At 48.4% G+C, this 26,677-nt stretch overlaps 1 protein-coding gene across 3 annotated transcripts; it reads left to right on the forward strand.

Annotated features, from left to right (window-relative positions):
* The first annotated feature begins 5,718 nt into the window (after nucleotides 1-5,718).
* AMMECR1L (AMMECR1 like) lies at nucleotides 5,719-26,196 on the forward strand. Of its 3 annotated transcripts, XM_081242402.1 has the most exons (8): nucleotides 5,719-6,026; nucleotides 7,548-7,657; nucleotides 15,557-16,001; nucleotides 18,049-18,159; nucleotides 18,463-18,577; nucleotides 19,224-19,314; nucleotides 20,824-20,920; nucleotides 22,606-26,196. In XM_081242402.1, the coding sequence occupies exons 3-8, from the start codon at nucleotides 15,595-15,597 to the stop codon at nucleotides 22,715-22,717; spliced, it is 933 nt and encodes a 310-aa protein (XP_081098528.1). In that variant the 5' UTR covers nucleotides 5,719-6,026; nucleotides 7,548-7,657; nucleotides 15,557-15,594; the 3' UTR covers nucleotides 22,718-26,196. The 3 variants fall into 3 exon arrangements, with proteins under 3 accessions (XP_081098528.1, XP_081098529.1, XP_081098530.1); XM_081242403.1 differs by lacking the exon at nucleotides 7,548-7,657; XM_081242404.1 differs by lacking the exons at nucleotides 5,719-6,026; nucleotides 7,548-7,657; nucleotides 15,557-16,001 and adding an exon at nucleotides 16,703-17,041.
* Nucleotides 26,197-26,677: the final 481 nt, after the last annotated feature.

Raw genomic sequence — 26,677 nt, forward strand, 5'->3', positions numbered from 1 at the left:
GGTCCCCGTCTCCTACCTTTACTTTTGTATTGGTTAGATGTTAACTGTTTATTCAGTGTCATTCTCCCCCATCATGTCTGCACGTAAAGATCTCCTAACAGAACAGTGAAGGAGAAAAAGATGGTAGTCTTCAGTTGTTCTCATTTGTTTCCATCTCTGAGAAACACAAAGTAATTATATTAAGAGACTCCTTGTAACATCTGTAAGGCATTGACTTTTGGAATGTGTCCCACTGACCTCAGGGAGAAGAAGGGAAAGTATATCTGACCTCTGGCCCTTTCCTTCCCCTCCTGTGTACCTAAGCACTGCAGCTTTAGGAGCTAGAAGCTCAGGAAAGTCAGCAAGCCCTAAGGTGCTAGACAGTTCGGGACGGTGCCAGCCTTCAGCATTACTGGGCTAAGGCCCCAAATGTCTAAGGTTTCCACACAAACCTGAAGGACCTGCTACTGGCATATTCTCAGAAAAACCAGAGGGCAGTCTTATTTTGGTGGAAACTTGAAGCGATGGCTGTACCATTATTTACCTATTATTGCTCAGGCCAAGGCTGCCTTTCTCTATTCTGTTCTGCGATGATAGGACTGGAGTCTATAAACTACATTTCCCAGACGCCCTTGCCATCTGATTTCTTTTCAGGTTCTGCCAATGGGAGGCGCTGGTGGGAGACTGGAAGGTGGCAGGGGAGATGAGCATCCCTTCTCATCTTAAGCTACTGTCAAAGGCCCGAGCACCAGCTGCAACAGTCTCTCAATCCAGTACCAGCTGGTGGTGGCCCATCCCTTTGGTTTGAAAGGCCTATAGCATTTCAAAGGAAAGTTTCTATTTCCTGGATCTTAATTGATAGGATACTCATTACCAGGACTAAGGGTCACTTCCTACCTCCTGGAGCACATGTGAGTTTCTAATGCATCTGAGGTACTTGCCACTTCCTGCTCCTCAGTCTGTGCAGCAAGATGTCATGAATGTAATGGATCTGTGGAATGTCAGGAAGATTAAGTTCTCTGCTGGCATGATGACGACAGTGGACAGTGAGAAGGAGAGGTGACATAACCCCGAGGCTAGACAAGTGAAGATGTATTGCTGACTTACCTCCTTCCCGACTGGGTCCTGACGGATACAATAGCCATTTTTAGGATTTGCCATTTGCAGATGATCTACACTGAGGTTGCCAAAAAAAAAAAAAAAAAAAAAAACAGGAGATTTTGTAAAATATCTTAAATCGCTAGACTTGGAGAAGGGGACAAGATTGTTTTAAAATAATGCTGGAGGGGCTTCCCTGGTGGCGCAGTGGTTGAGAATCTGCCTGCTAATGCAGGGGACATGGGTTCGAGCCCTGGTCTGGGAAGATCCCACATGCCACGGAGCAACTATGCCCGTGAGCCACAACTACTGAGCCTGCGTGTCTGGAGCCTGTGTTCCACAACAAGAGAGGCCGTGATAGTGAGAGGCCTGCACACTGCAATGAAGAGTGGCCCCCACTTGCCACAACTAGAGAAAGCCCTCACACAGAAATGAAGACCCAACACAGCAAAAATAAATAAATAAATAATAATTAAAATAATGCTGGAGAGACAAATTGTGGCATATTCATTCAATATGTATTGAATGGCATAGTAGTCTATGCAGCAAAGAAAAAGAGTGAACCATAGTTGCATAGAACCAAAGTGATGAATTCCTAACACATAATGTTGAGCAAAAGAAACTAGACACAAAAGAATCCATACTGTACGAGGCCATTTCTCTGACATTCATGAGCAAGGAAAACTATTCCATAATGGTAGCAGTCAGAATAATGGTTATCTTTTGAAGAGAGATTAATACCTGGGTGGAGGCTCATGGAAGCATTCTGGGCTGCTGGAAATTTCTACGTCTTAATTTGTATGGCGGTTACACATAGGTACACTAATGGAAGAATTCGCCGAACTGTACACTTAAGAGTCGCGCATTCTACATGCGTATCTCTCAATAAAAATCAGTACAAAATTCTCAGTACAGACTAGACATTAAAAGTATTTATGGGGCTTCCCTGGTGGCGCAGTGGTTGAGAGTCCGCCTGCCGATGCAGGGGACACGGGTTCGTGCCCCGGTCCGGGAAGATCCCACGTGCCGCGGAGCAGTTGGGCCCGTGAGCCATGGCCGCTGAGCCTGCGCATCTGGAGCCTGTGCTCCGCAATGGGAGAGGCCACAAGAGTGAGAGGCCCTCATACAGCAAAAAATAAATAAATAAATAAATAAAAGTATTTATAAGATAAATGGATGTGTGACTTGAGCTTTCCAACTTGGTTTCATTTATTCCACCAATAATGCTAGTAGAAGCTTAGAAACTTTTTGATGAATTGTGTACCCAAGTGACTTACAAAGTCTAAAAACACGTCTTCTCAGAGTAATATGGTTTAACTCTACCACAAACAAAATATTGTGAGTCTTTTCAGTTTATTTAAACTACACATTTCTGAAATACTCACATAGACATTTGTATATACAGATAAAGATTTATTTTAATCAGGTAAGTATTCATCATCTCTTTTAAGTGTCCAAACGGACTTATCCTGTGGAGGATACACAGGAGACAAGCACTTTTGTGGAGGCCAGAGCACAGAGGCAGACTTTGTATCTCCTACCAAGACCAGACTCATGTCAGTCTGGAAAATGGGACAAATGAAATCTATAACACCTACCAATATATCCTGTGAAATCTTATTTCATTGCCACAGGCTGGTAAATGCCTTTGGTGCATGAATGCATTGCCCATCCAAGGTGCACATCCAAAAGAATGTATATGTTTGGTGTGCAGGCTAATTTCATGCTTATTCAACACCCTACTAATGAGGCTCACAGTTATGCAGCATTTTTTGACATGCTAACCTTATCATAGCTTTATATGTATAAACTTATTTAAACCTCATAACAACTCTGAGTTAGGGACTGCTACAATCTCCATTTTACTGACATATGAACTTGCCCTCGGGTCACAGGTATTCATGGCAGGGCTGGAATTTGAAACCATGCAGTCTGATTCCATTCTCTCTCTTTGTTTTTTATAAGTTTATTTATTTATTTACTTATGGCTGCATTGGGTCTTCGTTGCTGCACGTGGGCTTTCTGTAGTTGCGGCGAGCAGGGGCTACTCTTCGTTGTGGTGCGTGGGCTTCTCATTGCAGTGGCTTCTCTTGTTGCAGAGCTCAGGCTCTAGGCACGCAGGCTTCAGTAGTTGTGGCACGCAGGCTCAGTAGTTGTGGCACATGGGCTTAGTTGCTCCGCGGCATGTGGGCTCTTCCTGGACCAGGGCTCGAACCCATGTCCCCTGCATTGGCAGGCGGATTCTTAACCACTGCGCCACCAGGGAAGCCCTTCCATTACCGTACATTCTTAAGCATTCAAGGTAAGAAATGATGGAAAGCTATGCTTCAGGGAGGCAGATGATTTGTTTTGGGGTATCTTGATAGAGTGGCACAGCTATATCTCAGCAGATTGGGGTGACATTTCAGGACCATGCAGAGCGCTTGAGCCACTTAGCTTTCCTGCAGTTCCCCTTTCCCAACTGTATTATTTTCCCACTGCTTGCTGTCTTTCTTCTTCACTTAATCATTCAGGCTACACATAATTACTGTATGTCTACTATGTACCAGGCTTCTGTATTATGTGCAGAAAATGAGAAAATAAGACCCAGCCCCTTCCATATTTATGGCATAAATTGCCCTCATTTCTTTCTCTTGTTCCTAAGTTCACTCTGTTTATCTTTTGCACCAGTTCACTGTTGCTTGCTGATGTGAGGTGACCCCAAAGTGACTTTTTAAAGTCCTGACCCTTTGCCCTTTGGCATCAGTAAACAACACCAGCAGTGTCTGGATCCTACTTCTCAGTAAAATGCCACTGACAGCTCAAGGCAAGGTTTGTTTTGTTTTGAGAGTGTTTCAAATCCAACTTGGTTCCATCATTTACCTCCTTACCAGGGAGCAATAACTCCCTTATCTGTGGGCTGTTTAATGACAACATAGTACCACCCTGGGAGCAATAGCCTAAGGCCCTTTTCCAGATGCCATGTTTTAAGACTTTCAGCTGGAAAGATCTTCATTACCTGAAATTTATTCTGATTATTTAAAGGCAGGATTTGGTCTTCTAATTCAGAAACAAACAAATGAATTCTGGCTTGCTGCCTCCTGCATTTCTGGCTCTAGGCCATGTGATCATCTAATTTGTAGTTTTTCAGGCCGACAGAGGTTAGAAACTGGCCAATGTGGGCCTCAACAGCAGATAAGCTCATCAAGACTGTGACAGGAATTATGAAGACTGCTATAGATGGCTTAAAAAAAATCGACCTCCCGTTCTGCAAGGCATCATTGTCTCTTTCTTCCACTGCTGTGCTTTGCCAGGTTCTCTGTGAGTCCCAGGTCCAAGAGGCACCAATCACTCTCGGTGTTTGCTGCCTACAGGTAATTATGCTAAAAGTCTTGTAGTAGTAGATCTTATTATGCTTTAGTACATTATGCATTCCAGAGCAGAAGGTTTTTGCTGGAAAGCTTCACTGTTAGATATGATTTGCATTTTTTACTAGGTACTTTTCTTTGCTCCTTGAAGGCAAACACGTTAAGGATTCCTTTGTGCATAAACAAACCTGTGGGGTTGAGTGTGTGTTCTTAACAAGACTGGCAATACTTTAAAATAGGGCATGCCTTTACTGCAGGGCCTAAACGGTTTGTTTGGAGTGGTTAGGGTGAGGGAGCAGGGAAGAAATAAAAGATTTTTAGGGCAAATCCATCTGTAATTAAAATAAAAACGCTAAGTCGTCAAATCAGATAGCAAGCATTTGAAAGTAAAATGATTTACTCCTAATTTTTAAAAACTGGGTTTTTTTTGTAGGGCTCTGTTTGAGGCTCTTGCCCTGCTATAGTGCTGAGGAATGTGTTTAGTCGACCTATTGAATTAAGCCTGTACTGTGGGTAATTCCACCTGAGTCGTCTCCAGGCTGGGGGCGCACAGGGTCAAGTCGGACAGGTGGGCTCCTGGCACCACCCGGGTGTGGTTTGCCCCTTCCCGTCCACGAGGAGGCTGGCCTGGAGGCCGAGCCTAGAACACCACCCCGCGGGCCTGGCCGGAGCCAGTGGGTCAGCTGCATTTAAAGCTGGTCTGAGCTGCGCCTTCCTAGCTGCTTTCGAAGGCTGCGGCCCGGTCGGGGGAAACGACGCGAGCGTGGGCGCTCGGGTAGAAAAGCCGTGGGCAGGTGAGTGTTGGGTCCTAACGCAGAAGAGGGCGGAGCAGCGAGGCCGGGACACCCCGGCAGGCGTCCCCAGCCGGCATCTGGGCCGCGTCGCGGACAATGCCGCCCTGCCGCCCACACTACAACTCCCGGCGCGCTCTGCGCTCGCTCGCAGAAGCCAGGGAGGCCCGGCGTGCACTGCGCCGGCCGGCCTGACAGCCGGGCGCTCCGCTCGGCCCGCTCAGCGACCTGGGTTCGGGGGAGAAACCAGCCGGCCGGCCTCCTCTCGGTGCCTCACCGCCCGGCCCTCTTTATTCCAACTGCCGGGGACTCGGCCCGAAGAGTGGGAAGCAGCCTCCTAAATACAATCCCGTAGAGTCGGCGCCAGCCAATAATGTGCACGGAGTCAGTCCACGTGACAGTAGCGGCGTGGTGCTCCGGTGACTCCCAAATCTCTATGGTTTTGGCGACTCGCTAGAGGGCGTGTGGACCACTGGAGGACTCCCTACATTCTTCCTCCATTACCTCACTGCCTCCGGTGGCTGCTGGGATACCGGAAGACTCGGGTCCCGGCTCGGCTCAGTCCTCCAGCTGCCCCGGGGAATACCTTTAGCAGTTCTTTCCTACCGCTACCGCCGCCCCGCCGCTTCCTCCTCCGCCCGCCCCACGCCGGCCTTCTTGGCTCCGCCCCGTCCGCGCCGCGCGTCTGGCCCGCCCGCGGCCCGCTTCTCTCGGGAGCCCCCACCCAGGTGCATGGCTCCATGAAGCAGGAGGAGGAGGCAGAGCGCGAGAGGTTCCGTCTGCCCCGGCTGCGTCTGGGCCAGGAGGAAAGGTGGGAAACTCGGTCCGCGCCGCTCCCTCCTTCCCCGTGCCCGCCGGGCCGGCCTCCCTCCAGATGCCGCCGTGCGCGCCGGGCCTCCTCACCCCGGGGCGACCGGAGGGGCCGGGGAGCGGGTCCCCCCGGGTTCGGGAAGAGGGTCCCGGGACAGCGTTGGGGGGAGCTCCCGGGCGGCGGTGAAAGGAGGCGGCAGGCGGGGCCTGCGGGCCGCGTGTGCCCGCCGGGAGCAGGGGGGTCAGGAGGCGTGCTGGGGAGGGGGGGGTGGGAGGACGCCCCTGCCCCCGGGCCGCGAGGCGAGCCCGGGCGAGGCTCCAGCTCCTTTCTGCACTCCCTCCAGGAAGCAGTCTCGGGTCGTGTAAAGTTTGGTGGTCTCCGGCGCCGCCTGGCGGCCCTCGCCCCCAGTCCCACCGCCCCCTCCCCCGCCCGACGTCTGGATTCCACCCCCGCGGCTCGGCCCTCGCTGCCCTACCAGTCGCTGGGTCGTCCCACCACTACTCTCGGCGCCCCGCGCTCTCCTTCCACCCCCTTTTCCTACCATTCACCTTTCTTTCTGCCTGTTTGGTCCCTCCCCGCTCTGGCCTCTCCTCTCCCCACTGGATCTCGCCCTTTCCTTGCTGAACTCTCTGTCACACGCACGCTTTCGCCTCTTCTTCTTCTCTTTCTTCCCAACTCCACCCTCATTCTGTCCTTCCTTATCCACGCAGAGCCCCCGTTTCCATCATCCCTCCACCTGACACTCTTGTGGGTTTTATGCCTCCCTCCTTCCCAGGCTGTGAGCTTTGCCCTTCATTCCTCGCCCTCCTCCATCCCCCGTCCTGATCCGAACTCTTCACTTTGCCACACTCCCTCACCCTTATCCCTCTGGGCCTATCCTCTTTCACTGCCCTCTCCTAGGATAGAGTGGGTGGGGCCTGGAGTCTCCTGTTTACATCTTTGGGAATAACTCACATCTGTACTTCTGGGGGTTGGGGAGAGTTGGTGAAGAGATTACGAAGAGATTTATGCCAGCCGAAGAGTGGGATGGGTGACTCTCACCTGCAGTTATCATCTCCACCTGGGATAACAAGATGGCCTGGCCTCAGGACCCTGGCATGCTGTCCAGTAATCTTTTAGCACCATCTTTGCAGAGGATTTGGGAATCTGTTTGTATTCTGAAACCAGTGGAGAACCTTGAAATGGTGTATCTTGGCCTGAGAACAAGTTTTGATCTAAATTAGTGGTGGAGGAAGTTTTAATGTGTGTTTTATGTTCAGGTTCAATAAAACCTTTGATCCCCCCTGTCCTCCCTTCTTGGTGACGGCACCAGGGAGGAGATGATCTTGTGCATGGGGCTGCCCTTGCTGCCTTATGTTTAGATTTTGAAATGTTTTGAATTAAAGAAAGCCTGTTCCTTAGCTTTTTTTTTTTCTTTCTTTCTAGAAGTTGCTCTGTTGAGTTGTAGTTTTTCAGAAACCATCTCTTACCTCAGCACTGCCTTGACTTTGTTCATTCACTGCACCTGCATTTCCATCTTAGGTACAGGAAGAAGGAATGGAATCGGAAGGAAGAAAATTCATTTCAGAGACAAAATAGCTCCCCTCCTCTGTTATAGCTGTTCCCCTGGCAATACAAACTTTCTGCTTTCAGTGAGTATTACCTTGGACATACTTAGACTAGAATTTTGTTGCTTTTGCTCTCTTTTTTCGTTTTAGGCCTCTGCTAGGACTTCAGGATGTAGGTTTACTTTGTTCCGCTTCTGTTATTCTGCTTCCATGAGGGTGTCCTAAAGCTGATGAATCCTTCCACTTGCTCTCTTTATATGTAAAGACAAGTTTATTTTCCATAATCCCATTAGAGTGACCTAGATGGTGGTGTAGTATTACACTTACCCTTCGTGTACATAAGGTCCGCCTCCCACCCCTTCCCAAATTATGCATTTTTTAAAGACACAGATCATAACTTGTAGGTGAATGCAGTTCCTGTCAAGGTCAATTATTGGGTGTCTTCCACATGGGTATAATCTTCAGAGATTTTTGGAACATTTTGCCCCGAATCTGCTAGGGTGATACTGTTTTCTTAAAAATAATTAAAAGTCTACATATAAACCAAGTTCTGGAAAAATTTTTATTACTGCTGCGTTCCCCTCAAGTTTGTTAATTATGGTATGCAAACACTTGTAAGAGAGTTTTCCAGATTGCTTCGCATCTTACTGGAGGCTCACAGCCACTCAGTGAGGAAGGTAGAGGACAAATATTTTCATTTTACAAATGAAAGAACCAAGGCCCAGAAGGATCTGGCACCCTGCCACAGCTCACATAGTAAAGGGAGGGGATCTAAAAAGAAAACAGAGCATTTGACTCCTTGTGGCCATATTTTTCCTTAAGCTAAGTTGACATGAAAGTGTATAGTACTGCGTATTTTTCCAAATCTGTAAATTTTAAAAGCAATTGTATAGGTAGGTCTCTTTTTCGCAGGGAAGATTTTCACACAGCAAATGTTTTGGATGTTTATGTGTGTATGATGGGCTTTCGTGTAGAAATGATTATTTGAAATGATGACCAGAATGTGTGTGGGTCTTTCATCTGTTTCTTGGAATAGTTCCATAATAAGTAGGCCAGAGTTATAGCTCAGGTGCCGTTTCACTGCTCAAATAATTATTAAATTGAATTTCACTTCAACTCTGTGTCACAAAGGAAACAGCAGCCTATTCCCTTCTGTGTAAATCTTGGTTTGAATAGACATCCGGACAGTAAATAATAACAGAAGAAAATGCAGAGACCCCTTTTTTCTTTGCTTTTTGCCTACCTTCCAAATCCATTTTCTATGTTATAAGGTCATGCCCCTGCATAGGCTGTTTTGAGGCTTCAAAAGGTGACTCTCTCTATTTTTTTTTTTCCACCTCCAGACTTTTCTAGATGTTTTAATCTGGTTATTGTTGGAAATCTAACTACTTTAACTCAGTAGTTCTGTTAGTACTCAATATATATCAAGATTTCTGTAATAACAACGTATTTAGCAAATGTAGTTTCTTTTTAGTGTATGGCTGCAAGCTTAAAAGAGGACCCTTGTAGAACAGAACTGTGCACAACTCTCAGCCCAACATTCCTTGTATTTTCTGGCATCTCACAATGAAAAAAACAGCGGATGACTTATTAGAAGCATGTGTCTCCAAAGAGGGAAAGCATCAAGGTCATTAGAGTAATAACCCCATGTTAATAATATGATCTTTTAATGTATTTACAAAACAGAAGTAGAGTCACGGTTGTAGAACACAAACTTATGGTTACCAGGGGAGAAGCGGGGGAGGGATAAATTGGGAGATTGGGGTGGACATACACCCACTACTGTATGTAAAACAGATAACTAGTAAGAACCTACTGTCTAGCACAGGGAAGTCTACTCAATACTCTGTAATGACCTATATGGGAAAAGAATCTTAAAAAAAAGTGGGGGGGATATATGTATATGTATAACTGATTCACTTTGCTCTACATCTGAAACTAACATGACATTGTAAATCAACTATACTCCAATAAAATTTTTTTAAAAATAATATCTTTGAGCCTACATGGTAGTTCTTAATAGAATTTTATTATGAGGACATTTATCCCTCTAGAAATTGTAAGAACTCAGAGCTATGTTATTTATATAACTAACCCTACTTTTATCGGTAAAGGTAGTCCTAGTATTAGTAATAGCAGATGCTTTAATAAATAGTAGTTCTGTGCCAGAGAACTGCTAGGTGCCTTTCATGTCTTAGTGAATTGCTCACAACTAAGCCCTCTGTGGTAGCAGGAGGCCAGGTCCACAGAGGTGTGACAGCCAGCCTGAGTTTGTACCGGGTAAGTCAGATTTGGTATTTGAGCCTAGACAGTAACCCCAAAGCCTGGGCTGTGTCCTCCGAAGATGGGAGCTGCTCTGGGAAGGCACCAGCTTGTTGTCTTTAGTGGACTTAGGAGCCTTGGAAGGGACCCCCAGCAAGGGAGGAAGGCCCTCCTGCCCAGCCAGCCACATCTGTCAGGGTGTCCTCACATCCTCCCCTCAGAACTGGTCTCCACACCTTGTTTATGTTTATAACATCAGCAATTTATGAGACATCATTTGTATTAACTCCTTTTTAAAAAATTTTTATTGGAGTATAGTTGTGTATTAACCCCTGAAATCGTAAATTGCCCTCCAGACAAATAATGCTCCCTTGGGTAGCTCTTAAAGCACCCCATCTTTGAAAAAGAAAAGAAAATTCTTTTCAAATGCTGTTTAGAAACTAGGTGTGTCCTTTGGAAGGAAAGCCTTGAGCAACCTATAGTTAAACAGCACCCGCAAAAAAACCCCCCAAAAAACAGCACCCGCGCCCAAGTCTAGGACTGACCAGTTACTGTGTTTTAGCTGAGAAGACAGCTACCACCATAAACCAAACCAAGAAGTTAATGTAGGGGATATTTGACGTGTTTTTTATTTCTTTTTATTTATTTCTTTTTTCTGTGGTACGCAGGCCTCTCACTGTTGTGGCTTCTCCCGTTGCGGAGCACAGGCTCCAGACACGCAGGCTCAGTGGCCATGGCTTATGGGCCCAGCTGCTCCGCGGCATGTGGGATCTTCCCGGACCGGGGCACGAACCCGCGTCCCTTGCATTGGCAGGAGGACCCTCAACCACTGCGCCACCATGGAAGCCCTGACGTGTTTTTTAGAATGAATTGTCCATGTTGGCTCTCCACCTTGCTATGAATTAAACCATTCCTTGGTTTGGGCTGAGTAGAGCTGACGTTGTGTTTTGCTATGTTTTTGTTTTTGGTTTTTTTGGCCGCACCGCGAGGCTTGCGGGATCTTAGGTCCCCAGCCAGGGATCGAACCCAGGCCCCAGCAGTGATAGTGTCAGGTCCTAACCACTGGACCGCCAGGGAATTCCCTGAGTTGACATTGTTGATAATAATAGATACTTGTATTTTGGTCACTTTCAGCTTCTGACACACTCAACAGTCAGCACCTCACAGTGAAACAAGAGTATCTGAAGGTCAGGTTGTGCCATAAATATTCTTTTTATTAGAAAGGCTAACTTAAATGGAATTGCTGGGAGATCTGTAGATAAGATTGTTGGTGTGTGTACCATGTGCAAGGCACTGTGTTAGGTGTAGCGAAAGAAAAAAGACAAATGCAACTCGGCCTCTGAGACTAAAGGTGTTGGTGAGTTCATCGCTGGCTGGAATTTAAGTGGCTTTGTAGGCCACTCGGCCCAGATCAACAACGCACTGCCCAGCTTTCCCACAGAGGGGGCCGGAGAGGTGCCTTTGTTGTGCACCCTCGTGAAGGCCAGGACCCCTTGAATATTGCGTCAGGTAAAGGGTGTGGTGACTTTTTCAACAGTGAGAGCAACTTTACTTCATTTGACACTTGCTAGGTTAGGCGGTCTTAAGAGGTAAAACAGTGATTCCTGTTATTTCCTCCAGCTTTTTGTGGAAGTATGGGTATTGTCTCCATCTGGTGGAAATCCAGTTTTAACTAGTTCTTTTTCATTGTTCGTTCTAAAGTGGACAGACAGTAGGAAAATGACATCACTACCGTTGGCCCTTAAAGTGGCCCTTGAGTTTAGCTTTGGAAGAGTAACCAACGGAAGGCTCCGAAGGGTCTTAGTGATATATGTGTTTACAAAGCAAGGGTTTTTTTTTTTTTTTTTCTTTGCGGTACGCAGGCCTCTCACTGTTGTGGCCTCTCCCATTGCGGAGCACAGGCTCCGGACGTGCAGGCTCAGCGGCCATGGCTCACGGGCCCAGCCGCTCCTCGGCATGTGGGGTCTTCCCGGACCGGGGCACAAACCCGCATCCCCTGCATCGGCAGGCGGACTCTCAACCACTGCGCCACCAGGGAAGCCCTATGGAACAAATTTTTAAAGAAATGCCTTCTAATATATTTTTGAGGCAGAAGGTCTCTAACTCTGCCTTTGGTCACTAACTGAGACTACCGATTGAATTGTTTGCTTAGTGGCCTCCAGAGAAAGCTCGGGCCTAAGGAACCCCAAGATTTGGGTGTGGTCTACTGATTACAAATCATAGTTGGGGAGGAGGAATTGTTAAATATATTCTCTTGGTGTCGGTTGTGATCATGCCCCACTGCAGGTCAGTGATAGTACGTGATGTGTAGGCAGAACCTTCCTAGGCTTGAGCTCACCTGCCTTGGCACGGTTTGAAAATCCCTTCTATTGCTCTGTTGTAGGATGTTTCACAGTCAGGTAGCTGATAGCACCTGCAGAGAAACACTTGAGTTGCCACTATCTCATGACATTTCACCCTTCCTTCAGGTGTGCTTTGGTGTAAGGAGAATGAGGAAAGATTTCTTTTTTTAACCTATTTTATCCCTCCTCTTTGCCTCTTTGAATTTTGGGACTCTCTAGTGGCAGAGCCTCAGGGCCCTGTTGGTGCTGTTAAAACTATAGCTCTCGGGCCTCCCTGGTGGCGCAGTGGTTGAGAGTCCGCCTGCCGATGCAGGGGATACGGGTTCGTGCTCCGGTCTGGGAGGATCCCATATGCCGCGGAGCGGCTGGGCCCGTGAGCCATGGCCGCTGGGCCTGCGCGTCCGGAGCCTGTGCTCCGCAACGGGAGAGGCCACAACAGTGAGAGGCCCGCATACCGCAAAAAGAAAAAAAAAAAAAAAAAAAAAAAAAAAAAACTCTAGCTCTCGAGAGATAGGCCCTCAGCTTCATTCAACACGGGTCCTAAACCCCCTGCACACAGTTATGCACAAGGTGGAAAGTCAGGTAAGAGCTCAGAGGGCAGTGCCATCCCTTGTGGAGTCAAGGGGCAATGGCAGGGGTACTGATGATTGTCAGGGGGATGGCGGAGATACTGGCTTTGGGCCTAGGTTTTGGGTTTTTTTTTTCCCTGCTCCTTTTTTTTTTTTTGTGGTACAGCAGGCCTCTCACTGTTGTGGCCTCTCCCGTTGCGGAGCACAGGCTCCGGACACGCAGGCTCAGCGGCCATGGCTCACGGACCCAGCCGCTCCGCGACATATGGGATCTTCCCAGACCGGGGCACGAACCCGCGTCCCCTGCATCGGCAGGCGGACTCTCAACCACTGCGCCACCAGGGAAGCCCCCCCTGCTCCATTTTTGTTGGCAAGATTTTGCAAACTATTCTTTTAGTTTTTAGTATACCCTTGATTTTTTTTTTTTTTTTTAATCATGCCCTTAGGAAAGGGACTGAATCCAATGGATATTATTGGCAGGCCTCATTCTTCTTTGTGGTTTGGTGGGAAGACCCAGGCTTTGGAGTCTTACAGATGGACTGTGGTCCAAATCCTGACTCCGCCACTTAGTGGCAGTCTGGCTTTGGGCAGATTATCTTGCTCATTAAACCTGAGTTTCCTCCTTTGTAAAATGATGGTAACGTGGTCCTCCTTGCTGAGTGGTTTTGAGGATTCACTGAAATCCTGTTTAAAGAGCACCTGTTCGATGCTCTAAGCCCTGAGTACCCAGCGAAGTCCTGGCCTTCCGGGAGTTTCCCTCCTGGTGGGAGCAGGTGATAAGAGCAGCTGACTTTATGCTAGACGCTGTATGGAAGCCGCTGACACATATTAAACTCAGTTCTCCTAACAGCCCCATGAGGCACGTGCTCCTGTTATTCCCAGTTTGCAGGAACTGAGGCATAGAGGTTAATCCTGGAGGAACCAGGATTTGAACCCAGGCCATTTGGCTCTGGAGGCAGCGCTTTTTTTTTTTTTTTTTTTTTTTTTTTTTGTGGTACACGGGCCTCTCACTGTGGTGGCCCCTCCTGTTGCGGAGCCCAGGCTCCGGACGCGCAGGCTCAGCGACCACGGCTCACGGGCCCAGCCGCTCCGCGGCATGTGGGATCCTCCTGAACCCGGGCACGAACCTGTGTCCCCTGCATCGGCAGGCGGACTCTCAACCACTGCGCCACCAGGGAAGCCCTGGAGGCAGCATTTTTAACCGAGATCTTCTCCCTCTCTTAACAGTCCGAACAAGGCAGTGATAACCGTGCTCAGGAACGATCTAGTCATTGGAGGTTTTACGGCATCAGGTGCATGAGGCTTTCTCAAAAAGAAGCCCCTGTTTCAGGCCAGACATTGAAGCATGCAAGCTGTTATTCCTCTGCTAGAGACAACTTTCATCTTCCGAAGAACTGCCTTAGATACAAAAATGTGTTTGTTAGGGGTCAGCATATATCAAGAACATAAGCAATATTTGTGAAATGTTTGTATCTCATTCAACCTAAAGCGGCAGGTTGTTTTTTGTAGAAATTACAGCATTGCACACGGGTACGTGCATCTAATTTGATGTAAAAGGTTGTAGAATTTACAATCAAAATGCTATACAGTAGAGCAGTGCCTAAAAGGCAGTTGTGTGCTACGTGTTCAAACCACAGGGAAAATTTTAGGTAGGGATTATATATGTTTTTTGAGTGGGAGGGCTACAACTAACAGGTAATGACTTGAGGAGAAACAAAGTGTACTTTTCTCACGTCAGCAGAATTTTACAAACTTTGGTATCATCGACATGGAAATAACTAGGATCTCTTTTCCTGAGCCTGCTGATTACAGACACAGACAACAGAAAGGATCTTGGTCACGTTAGAGCTATATATCTTTACCTTAGGCTTTTTGAGAAAAAGAATTTAGTGGGAAAAGATTCCTTCCTCCCCTTAATCAGTTGGGGCTCTCCGGTTTCCTGGGCCATCTGATGCCACATTTTGGTAAGCTGATGGCTTTGCATCTGTCTGCCTCACTATGACAGGGCAGAACTGGCTACCTCACAAAAAGGCTGTGAAGCTTGGGTCATTTGTGTGAATAAAGGTTTCTGCTAGGTTGTAGCTTTTTCTGAATGGGGTCTGGAAAGGACAGAGGTGTAGAACTTGGAGTGAGTTCAGAGGAGAACCAAAGAAAATGAGTAAGGCTGCGCAGGACAGCTGTGAGGACGGAAAGGTGGGAGGGGAGCCCGGCGTTAGGAAGCGTGCTCTCGTCAGAACAGCCGCTGCCTTTCGTCTCCACAGAGGTCCGGGGCTAAAATTACACAGATAAGTTGAGGTTGGTGATGAGGCAAATGCGGAGAGGATGTGGTTAACAAGGAAAGCATGGAAGTTCCTCTGGGGTCCTTTAAAAATAGGGTGGTTGAGTCTGGAGCCTCTAAAAAGGTAGAGAAAGCGTCCTGATGAGGAGCCCGACAGGTCAAGTGCAGTCTCCCAGTCGGTCTTGAAACATCCCCATTCAGCTGCACGCTGGCTGCCACCCCGCCCTTCTTCCTGCCCAGGGAGTCCTGGGCAAGAGGGAGCTGCCTGTGGCCTGCCTCCGTCCGTGGCGATGATAACCCTTATGGAAAATGGAAAATAGCTGCCCCTGAGGAAGAGGTTAGGCGCCTTCGGTCTGGAACTCAGGGTGTCTTCTAGCCCACTGGTCTGCCGCCCTTTGCAACCAGTGTGACCTGGGCAAGAGAGAAGTTGATGGCTCCTGCCCTCTCCACGGAGACCCTTTCTCTTTGAATTTTGTGTTCTCCTTGCGGCTAACCATTTGAGTTAACGCGTGCGTGTTCTCTTCTGGGTTAGGGTTCCGCAGCATTCCAGACCTCAAGCACTGGTTCAGGATGGGAAAAAGACGCTGCGTCCCCCCACTGGAGCCCAAGCTGGCAGCAGGCTGTTGTGGGGTTAAGAAGCCTAAGCTGTCTGCAGGTGGGACGCACGGTCACGGGAGCCAGTCCACCGCCGTCCCCGGCTCCAGTGCGGGGCCTCTTCAGAACCACCAGCATGTGGACGGCGGCGGTGGTCGCGAGAACGTGTCGGACTTAACTCTGGGACCCGGAAACCCTCCCATCACACGGATGAACCCCGCATCGGGAGCGCTGAGCCCTCTCCCCAGGCCCAACGGAACTGCCGGCACCACCAAGAATCTGGTGGTGACCGCAGAGATGTGCTGCTACTGCTTCGACGTCCTCTACTGCCACCTCTACGGCTTCCCACAGCCACGCCTTCCTCGGTTCACCAACGACCCCTAGTGAGTAGAGCGGTCGCGTGTCGGGGGTGCTGAGAAAGGCGTGACGCCTCTGTCGGGGGCGTCCTCTTGAGAGAGTCTGCTGCTTACAAAAAGCTTAACGTGATCCGGGCAAAGGTTGTTGGGAACAGGACGATGAGAAATGTGCAGCCAATGTCTAGAACTCTCACTGGGCTCAGTAATGGAAGGGTACTAGGCTGTGTTTGCAGGAGTGGTTGGCTTGTCAAAGGAATGGTCCGGGAATCAGGAGGGTTTCGTTCTTGGTCTTCTGTTGGTTCAGATGGCAGTGGGTAGGTCATTTAACCTCTCACGTGGAGAAGTCATACCAGCACACCATTGTGGACCCGAGCACCGTTGAAGCCCAAGCGACCTGCCAGGGTCTGGGTGCCAGGTGGGAGACTAGGAGCTCATTTAGTGGAGCTGAGACGCTCTTAACAAGGGTCCCCTCACTTGGTTCCTTGTCAGCCCCATGGGGCTGCCGGCACCCCACCAGCAATGTCAGAATTTGCTTTACTGTTTTTAGTTCAAGACTCTGTTATGTGTCCCAAGTCCCCTTGAGGTGTCAATGACCTTAATAAGGAATATGTGTAAAGGGTAAAGTCAAGTGAAGATGCTCATGCCAATGCTTTCTTTCTCAATTGGAAGCAGCTTTGAGGTGGCTTTAAAGAGCACTGCTGCTTTTTTATTTTTATTTTTTTAGGAGATGCTCTTAGAGCATTCACTGACTGATCATCATCCCACGACTGTTAATGCCGTACTGAGGCGGTGCGTAGCCCCACTGGGCAGGGAATGGAGGAGTATGAAGAAAAAGTCCTTGCTCTCGGAAGACTTGAGTTGGCAGATCACACACAGAAGCTAACTAGTGTTCACACACCGTCTGGGCAGAGGTGGAGAGGAAGTTACTCCTGTGATTGTGTCAGAGGAGAAGAAATGCAGAGAAAAATGTGCTCACTCTGTAGGGAAGTATGGCCGTGCGATACCGTGACCAGAAGAACCCTGACTGAGTCGGTGGAGAGTCTAAGCCTTGATCTGAGTGGGATCAGGTGTGTCCCTTGCAGGAGAGGGACATGGGCTTGGAGAGCAGGTGGTGGCCGCAGCCGTGTAGGGTGTGGAGACAGCGGAATTCTTGAAGGGTTTTGGAGCAGGTTTTGGAACATTAACTTTGGCTGGTGGTGTTCAGGTGTTTTACTGGAAGGGAAAGATGGGTAGGTGGGAGAGCCTGCTTTGTAAGAATGATCACCGTTAGATAGCTTAAACAATGTAAGTTGCTTTTGAGAAGTGTTAACTCAGGAATCAAAGAGGTAAGGGCATAGGAGTACGGAGGAATTTCAGGAGGAGGGGACAGCCCTGTAACCTCTGCCTAAAACATCTGTCAGCGTCGATCGGATGTAGCCTAATGCAGCATGACTTGGGCCTAGAAAGTGGTTAACTTCTGCTAAGAATAAGCTTTTTATTTTATCTTAGCTGCGCCACGTGGCCTGCGGGATCCTCGTGTCCCCACCAGGGATCGGACCCGAGCCCTCGGCAGTGAACGCGCAGAGTCCTGACCCCTGGACTGCCGGGGAGTTCCCCAAGAATAAGCCTTCTTGAGGAGACGTTTTCTTTTTTTCTGGAATTTATGAGCAGGAGAGGCAGAAATAATGACGGGCACGATGTGGGGTTGAGCGGAGGAGGTGTGCAGGCCCCGTGTGTCTTCATGAAGGTGGAACTGGGAGCATAGACACATGAAAAGAGAGTAAACAAGAGGAGAAAGACATGGAGGACTAGAAGAAGAAGGAAAGAGTTGAGTCCTGGGCAGAGGAAGAAGAAAACGGCACGTCCGCGTGGTGGTAGAGTGGAGTGAGGCTGTGAGCAGGGGCCTTTCTTCTCGTGCCTCGTGGCGATGTCCTCTCCACTTACACCCTGGGGCTGCGCGGCTCCGAGAGGGCAGGGAGGGCAGAGCCTTTCAGACAGCCCGCATCAGAACACCATCCTTGAGGGGAAGAACAGAGGAACAGGGATAGAGCCGGGGTTGTCTCCTGCCCTGATTGATGTGTGCTTGCTCTTTCAGTCCGCTCTTTGTGACGTGGAAGACAGGGCGGGACAAGCGGCTTCGTGGCTGCATTGGGACCTTCTCAGCCATGAATCTTCATTCAGGACTCAGGGAATACACGCTAACCAGGTAACGGCAACCGCACGTAAGACTGGTAGATTATTGGCAAAAATGGAGACAAACTGCCTGTCTCTTCTGAGTGGTGACATCCGAGCGTTCTCTTTGGGATCATCAGGACATGTAGGGCAGTTAGTCTGGTGAGTCACTGACCAGTCCAAGTACAGGCAGTTAGTGGCATCAGGTTGTTTCCAGCATGTCCGGGCTGATGGATAGTGGATGTTTTCTGCAGAGCTCAAGAGCCGTAAACAGTCGGCACAGGATGTTAGCTCCCAGCTCCGGAGCAGCCTCACTTCTGTTTTCTGTCCCCTCCAGTGCACTTAAGGACAGCCGCTTCCCCCCCCTGACCCGAGAGGAGCTGCCTAAGCTTTTCTGCTCTGTTTCCCTCCTTACTAACTTTGAGGATGCCAGTGATCACCTGGACTGGGAGGTGAGAACAGCCGCATTTGGAACTCTGCATCTCTCGTTGCATTTGGGTTCGGGTTAGTACATGGTAATGTATCTCCTTCGTTGAGTGAGGGTCTGAGAATGTGAAAGCTGAGTCTGGAAGGAATTGCAGGCAACTTGGGTGACAGAAAAGGTGCTACGGTATTAGGAGGAGGAAGAAATGGGAAGGCTTTCTTCTCCCATTCTTCCCAGTCTACTCTGTTCCACATCCTTTCCCCCTGTCTAATAAGAAATAGGAATGGGGATAAAGGAGAACATTCCTGATGCTTTGTGGTAAGCCCTTATCAGGAGCCATGTGTGCAGAGTCAGGAACCCAGATCAAAACCCTGTGGCATGTTCTTTTAATGGAGCAGATTAAAGGTGGAATATTCAGGATCTTTGGATGAACTGCTGAGAGCATTTATTTCTGTAGCCTCCCTACTCTCAGAGAGGTGGATGCACGTAGACTCTCACTTTCCCTAAAGCAGCAGTTTCATGCCTGAGAGAGAGAGTAAGCCATGAAAGGCAAGAGCCTCCCCTTTACTCAGCCCTGGGTCAAGCTGGTCAGGGGACAGTGTCGATTTATATGAGGATAATTGAAGTTCCACTAGAGTGAGTAAATGCCATTTACTGGTTGTGTGTTTTTGTAGGTTGGGGTCCATGGGATTCGAATTGAATTCATCAATGAAAAAGGCGTCAAACGTACAGCCACATACTTACCTGAGGTCGCAAAGGAACAAGGTGAGTTGGACAGATGGAATCTCTGTGAATTATACTGTTCACAGTGCTGCCAAGTAAAGGGCAGGAGAGTGGAGTGTGTTGCCTTCAGCCTGACTGTAACTAAGAATGAGTGCCTTTCTTCCTCTCCCCATATCTACCAAGTTCTTAAAGAACGAGAAACTCCCCAAAAGATATAGGAGCTGGGAAGAGAAGAGGGGTAAAGACTTCCCGTGCCCAGCTGCTCGTTTCACGTACTTGCAGTGAGTAGTAGTATTTCTTGGCCCCCGAAACTGCAGTGGTTAATTGTAGGAAAATTCCAGCAATCAAGTTGGTCATATTCTGGAGTTCATTATAAAGGGAGGTTGCCCGTATTAGTGGGTTTTGTCCTTTGGGTCGTGAGTTACTACACAGCGTTACAATTAGAAGAATGTAGAACATAATCTCTCCTGGTTTTTTTGAAAGAAGTCAGTAGGTACTTAGTTCTTACAGTGGGACATGAAAGGTAGGAAATGGGTCGGGCAGGTCTTCTCTTTCAAAGCATGGTTAGAAGAATACCTTAAAATGCTGCTCGTGCAGTCTGGTGTACGACCCAGTTTTCTTTCTTTCTTGGAACTGGTCTGTTTTTTGAAAATAATACGTATGTGTTAGGTGTGAACCTGGAATCGAGAAAAATATCCGGTTCAGTCTATCAGTGAACTAATTATGCGGAGAGGGCTTGCCTTGTTGGTTCCCATCGTGGTTGTGTTTAAACTTTTTCAAAAGCAGTGAGGATACGGCATAAAAAGGGAGGAAGCCTTCTAACCACTTCATTGAGATCATAACTCTGGCATTTCTGTCCAAGGAGGCACACCAGGAGTTACTTCCTACGAGTGAGGTGTGGTGATGATATAGGTAAATACTCAAGCACTTTGGCCAGTTGAAACTGCTTGGGAGAATTACGAAATCAAGGCACCTACCGCAGTAATTTAGGGGGTTCTCTTTGGTCTTCAATTTGATGTATTTGGCTGTGTCTGTTGAAAATGTTTCAAGAACGACACAGCGGTAGATGTGTGAGCACCTTCCCGTCTTTCCTAAAGGAATAGCTTCCTTCCTGCTGGCAGGTCTCTGCAGCAGAAATCATCGAGACGAAGGAAGGTCACACGAAGGAAGACAAGCGCAGAGGATGAATTCTCTCTTCTCGCAGAACAGCCCTGGTTACAGTACTAGGCCAACAGGCTGGTCTACGCTGGGACCATGTTTGCTCCTAGATAGCTATACTGGGATCATATCTGGCAGGAACGACTCAGAAGCAGGGGGCCTGGGGACAGCCGATAGTGACGTGTGCTGGGCGTCATCTCACATCTCGGATTCTCCTTGGACTGCCAGTGAGGCAGACGGGGCTCCAGGGACGTGGGGCTCCAGGGACGTGGGGCGGTGCCCAGGCTTGCTCTGCCCGCAGCAGACCTGGCTGCTTCTGTCACTGTGGTGTTAGAGCACGGCCCATTCTTGGGTCGCTGTGCGCTGACCTCAGTGTGCCTGCCTTCTCCTCAGACTGGGATCAGATCCAGACGATAGACTCCTTGCTCAGGAAAGGTGGCTTTAAGGCTCCGATTACCAGTGAATTCAGAAAAACCATCAAACTCACCAGGTAAGCCACTGTCTTATTCTCCTTGTCATTTTAATTCAGTTGGGGTTGGATGGAGGATACTTTGGACAGACAGGGGAAGAGAAACATTTTCTCCGTTAGCGTCTCTAAACCAAAGAAGCATGGGTGAGGTTGAAGCTCTGCGGAAGCAGTGGCGGCAAAGGCAGAGACTCCCCAGCATCCTGGGCGTGTCCGCGGCTGAGCTGCTAGAGCGGTGAGAGCAGAGTAACCGCTGGGCAGGTCGTGGGTGTCTCTGTCAGACCCACTTGCTGGGAGGCTGAGCGGGAAGGCTGGAGGCAGGAGAAAAGGCTCTCAGTACAGAAGTCCAGGGTCAGTTGAAGTCATCACATGTAGTCAGGTGGCCTGTTGGTGGAATGGTTCCAAGGAAACGCCTCTGCCTGTTTGCGGCTAATACTTCTATGGGGAGGCTGCCTAGTGTAGGAAAACATGCATGGACTGGACTCTGAGTCCCAGCTCCACCACTTCCTAGCTGTGTGACCTGGGCCAGTTTTTCCACCTCTCTGAGCAGAAAAAAAAAATTTCCCCGTGTGTAAGAGGTGAATGATAATGCCTCGGGGTTGTTTCAGGGTGTGGTAAGGTAATGTATGAAGACGTTCTAGTCCAGGGCCAGGCAACGTTGTAGGTGGTCAGTAGATGTCGGTCCTCTTCCCATCCCTACTGAAATCGGAAACACTGAAAGGTTTAGCTTCTGTGGGGTTTCTGTGGACCTCTGTTGGCCTGTTCATCTGTAAAATGCTGAATAATCAATATCGTAACCTCACAGGTCTATTTGGAAGATAACCCCGTGTTTTTGAAATGCTTTGGATTCCAAAAAAAGAAAAATCTTCAAATACAAAGCATTATTATTATCATTATTATTATAATTTATTTGAACAGCCATTTCCCTGTCAAAATTCAGGAATAATCACCTTGCAGTGGAGGAGTGATTACAGTGGGAAAGAGATGGCTCTGGGTAAGGATTGTCACACCCAGCTCCTGTGGTCTGTAGTAGGCTCCATAGGTTTGTAACACCCCATGCTTCGCATCCTGACTCATGGCTCTTTCCAGAGCAAGGCCAAAGTGCTCTGAATTCTGTTCTGATGACCCTGTGATATGATATGGCATACTCATCTGGAAAGTGAGACCCATCCTCTATAGTCCCAGGATCTTTTAACCTGCTTCGTCAGAATTTGACCCAGAATTAGGTATCTGTGCCCCTTTTAGTTTATAAATAACTTGTTTGTTGCTTTTCTGCAAGTTGAGGTTGCATTTCTGTCAAATTTATCACATTTTAATCTGAAAGTAGATATGCATTTTACACTGGGCATTGGTGCAGCCATCTTCCAGTCTGCTACCCATGTAATTTGACCTTGAAATTCTTCATCCAGACCCTAGTAGCAGATTGCTTAAGAGCAGCCTGGTGATAAGCCTATGAAGTGTTTAAAGGTGGGATGTGCAGAAAACAGATTCTCAGGGGTGAATTGTGAGTGTGCTTTTCCATCTCGTCCATTTGTAATAACAACACTGTTCTCTTGTGCCGTCGTCTCTCATCCTCTGTAAGTAAGATTGCTCTTGGTCTTCCATTTTATTCTTTCAAAATGTGGAATAAGCGTTTGGTTTTCTCTGCCGCGTGACTACAGAATGCAGTGTTTGGGGTTCCTAATACCCTCTCCTGTCTCCTTGCACAGGTACCGAAGTGAGAAGGTGACAATCAGTTACGCAGAGTATATCGCTTCTCGACAGCACTGTTTCCAGAATGGCACTCTTCATGCCCCGCCCCTCTACAATCATTACTCCTGACACACGGCTGCATGACCAGTCCCACCCCCCCGTGGCCACCAATGGCTATGACATCATTGGAGCAGATGCCTCCTCTTCCTGGTCCAGTTACTTTTATTACTGCACCATTTTATGATGCTAGCTTCCGTTGCCAAGTCTGCCTCCAGCCGACCGCGGGGGGGCGGGGTTACATCGAATGAAACAGAACTTGAGGGGCCCAAGCCTTATCTCAGCCTTTCCTCAGTATGGGGTTCCGTTGGATTGGGGCTCCTCCATGACGAGTGAGAATTCCGTGTGGGTTCAGAAGACCTTGGCTGCAGGTGCCGCTGCCGATCTGCTGCCTGTGTGTTGGCCACTCAGTGGAAGCTGGAATTGATGGTCCATGAAGGCTTAGCCCACACACACCCCTGCAGCCTCCCCAGATCGAGTAGGTGTATTCCCCTGGCAGTCTGGGCAACGGAGACCAACAAGAAACGTTTTTAGGTTATTTTAAATTCCTTTTTTTAAACTTCCAGTGTATTGCATACCACGGGTTGATCTCAACCTCCATGCTTCATACGTGGACGCCATGTTAGGGTCGAACGTGGGCACCCTGAGTCGTTTGCGGCTCCTGGACAGAGACCCACCTCGAGATCGGAAGCCCTCTGGATGGCGTTGCAGATCTCATTGCTCAGTTAGCCTCAAAGGTTTTAATTCTCATCCCACTATCGGTTGGATTTTCTGGCACTCTTCCTGCCTCGAGTCTCCTGGTATTGAACAGGGCGCTGTGGTGTAGCCTGCTGAGGAATGGACTGGGATGCCCGCGGGAGGTCCTGATGGCATCGCTGCGTGCAGTGTCGGGGGAGAGACCTCTTCCTTACCACCCGGCTACCTCACTCCTCTACTGGTGGCAGTGCCTATAGCTGGATCTAGGTTCTCAGAGGGCAGAGGTGTTCAGAGAAGCACTTAGGTTGGGCTCTAGAAGGGCACGTCGGCATAGGAGAGAATCCAGGGTCTCTAAGCTGTTTTTCTGTTCAGGCAAACATCCCGAGAGACCTTTAAGCAGAGGAGTTCCTTTTCTAGTTTGCCTGTAGAAGTGGGAAAACTGTTGCTGTTACAGTCCTTACAGGACTTTAGAACAAAGCTGTGTCATTAAACAAGGTGAATCTTTATCTTGTCTAACATGCCGGGAATCTTCACCCCACCATGGCAGAGTTCCAAATAGCTCATTTTATTCTAGGTCATTCATACTTTCATGTGGCATATTTCCCTTTCTCGTTGTTGCTGATTCCAAATACCTGTCAGCAAGTTTCTCCTCCCTCTTGCCTATTCTTCACTCATATGGTGGCAAAGTTCATAGAAGCTGGGGACTTGGAAGACGCTTTGAAAACATGGTCGCAGAGGCACTGCTGAAATGATTCACAGGAAGAGGTGGCCACTTGGAAGAAAGGACCCTACGGGTGATACACTGGCTTTCAACAACGTGTTTAGAGAACTCTTGACGCGGATTGGGTGTCAACCCAGTGAACACAATGTTTTAATTTATTTTTAATGTTTATGTGGTAGTGGTGTGGCTTTCTGAAATGGGCAGATGCTCAAGTCAAAGGGTCTTTGGAGTTTGCTTCTGCCAGGAACGGGGGAGGGGGAGCAGGGGCACAATCTGAGGAACGACACACGTGCTGTTCTAGGCGTCGTCGTCTCGTTTCTTGAAGAGATGGGTAAGGGTGAGCAGGTGAGCTCGGCACCGTCCTCTGCTGTTGGCGAGGGTGTGGGACGGGCAAGGGAAGCGCCGGCTGACGTCTGGATGCGCGGGCTGGGCTCCTGCACGCCGCCGCCTTTCCCTCGCGGTGTTCATGAAAACAGGCTTCCAAAGAGGAAGGGTTTGTTTCGTGATTTCCTGCTGCTGAGACTAATAAATGTCTTGTTGCAAATAAATGTGACGGCAGTTACTCTTAGGTGCCATGGATCGATGTCAGGGTGGTCAGCAGCTCTGGACTAAACCGCCCACCTCCAATTTGTACAACAGTATTGATACATAGGGCTACACTCATTCCTGTTCAAGTCTTCTATGTTGAAAGTTGTGTTTAATTTCTAAAGTTTAAAAAAAGCAAAAAAAATGGTGCTAAACTTTCACCCCTGAGCACGCTCAGTGAGACTGGTCATGCAAGCATTTTCAGTGCCATGCTCTTTCAAGCCTATTTCTTCTCGTAGAAATGTTGCCCTACTTGTCTTCCCCAACGTGTAGTTTGTTTTTTATTTTATTGAGGGCGGGGTAGGATACCTGCCATTTAAGAAAATGAACAGAAGATTTAAAAACCCAGGAAATGGAGGGGGGGGGGCGGAAATCAGTGCACGAGAATCGGGCTCCTGAAGCCCCGCACCACACTGACGAGGGCTCCGCGGGCTCTCTTCACTTTCTGGAGTGAAGAAGCCTGACACCCTGCACATTCCCTCACGCCCCCATCCAAGCCCAGCAGTGGAGATGCTCTAGGTCCTCTTGCCTTGGCGAGGGGACTCAGGAGTCGACCGAGGAAAACTGTTTGGCCCCGTGAGGAATGGCACTGTCAGTGTCTGTCCCGAGTGGAGCCTAGTCAGGAAGTGGTCTGGAAGTATACGGTCAAGGTTACCTCCTGAACATGTATGGCAGGTGGCTCTCAGGAAAAATACTAAGTCTGGATCATCCACGTGGCAGCTTTGCGTAGGGAGACGACAGCTCCGAACCGGAACTGACCTGCCTTCCACGTGCTTGACCACAGCAGTGATGAGGGCGGCCAGTCCATGTAGGGGGAGTGGTGGGTTTAAGGAGAAGGGAAGGTGTTTCTGCTCGCTGTGTCCTTTGTCCGTGGGCTGCTGAAGCTGAACAGTAACCACTGTTTTCAAGGAACCAGCCCCACCTTGGCTGGTTTGGTTCGGAGTTCGTTTCATCCCTAGCTGTGAGTGCCTTTTGGTCTGGAAGGTTGGCTTGTCTCATAATACCCACAGCTAGGACATTCTCTCTGTAATTTCGAATTGTCCTTGTTCTCCATTAATTAAAAGAGAATGTCTGATCACTAGAGTTCGTCGGTGTTGGATTGTTTCCACTGTGAGGTTCTTAAACTTCTTCGCTTCGTGATATTAAAGCAACTCATGTTAGAGACCCTTTCAACGTGAAAGGTTTGTAGTTGAGACATTACATATATTTTATTGTTTATAATAAATATCATCTGTACAAAAGTCCTGGGTGTTAATTTTAATATTTGCACAAGATCTGTTTTCCATGATATGTTAACACCTAAAATTTCACTAACTGTTGATGTTATTTTCTATTGAGATTCTGGAGCCTAGGGAGCTATTTGTTCTTTTTGTTTATTTTCATTCTTATTTCCCTGAAGCAAGAGACTTTGTATGGCCTTCAGTGCAAAGACTTTAGACCAATTCTTTGTATTACACTTGGTTGCCTCTTGGCTATATAACTTCTGAGTGCAAATCATTGAACTCTTTAACAAATTATTGTAGAGAATAAATAATAATGGGTAAAAATTGTTCTTTGTCTTGCCTCTTTTTTTGAATAGTAGTAATAGTCATTATTATTTTATTTTATTTTATTTATTTATTTAGTTTGGCTGCGTTGGGTCTTCATTGCTGCGCGAGGGCTTTTCTCTAGTTGCAGCACGCGGGCTTCTCATTGTGGTGGCTTCTCCCGTTGTGGAGCACAGGCTCCAGGAGCGTGGGTCTCAGCACTTGTGGCACGTGGGCTCCAGAGCGCAGGCTCAGTAGTTGTGGCGCACGGGCTTAGTTGCTCTGCGGCACGTGGGATCCCCCCCCGGACCAGGGCTGGAACCCGTGTCCCCTGCACTGGCAGGCAGACTCCCAACCCCTGCACCACCAGGGAAGCCCCCAGTCATTTTATTTTTAAAGACAGCCAACCGGATCATATTTTTTCAGCCTGCATGTTTTTGTGTGGTGTTCATGATATCCAATAACCTTGCACTTTTATTTATTTTTTCTTTGTGGTTGGTAGTA

This window comes from Mesoplodon bidens (genome assembly GCF_964165515.1).
Source record: "Mesoplodon bidens genome assembly, chromosome: 8".
In the NCBI taxonomy this organism is placed as follows: domain Eukaryota; kingdom Metazoa; phylum Chordata; class Mammalia; order Artiodactyla; family Ziphiidae; genus Mesoplodon; species Mesoplodon bidens.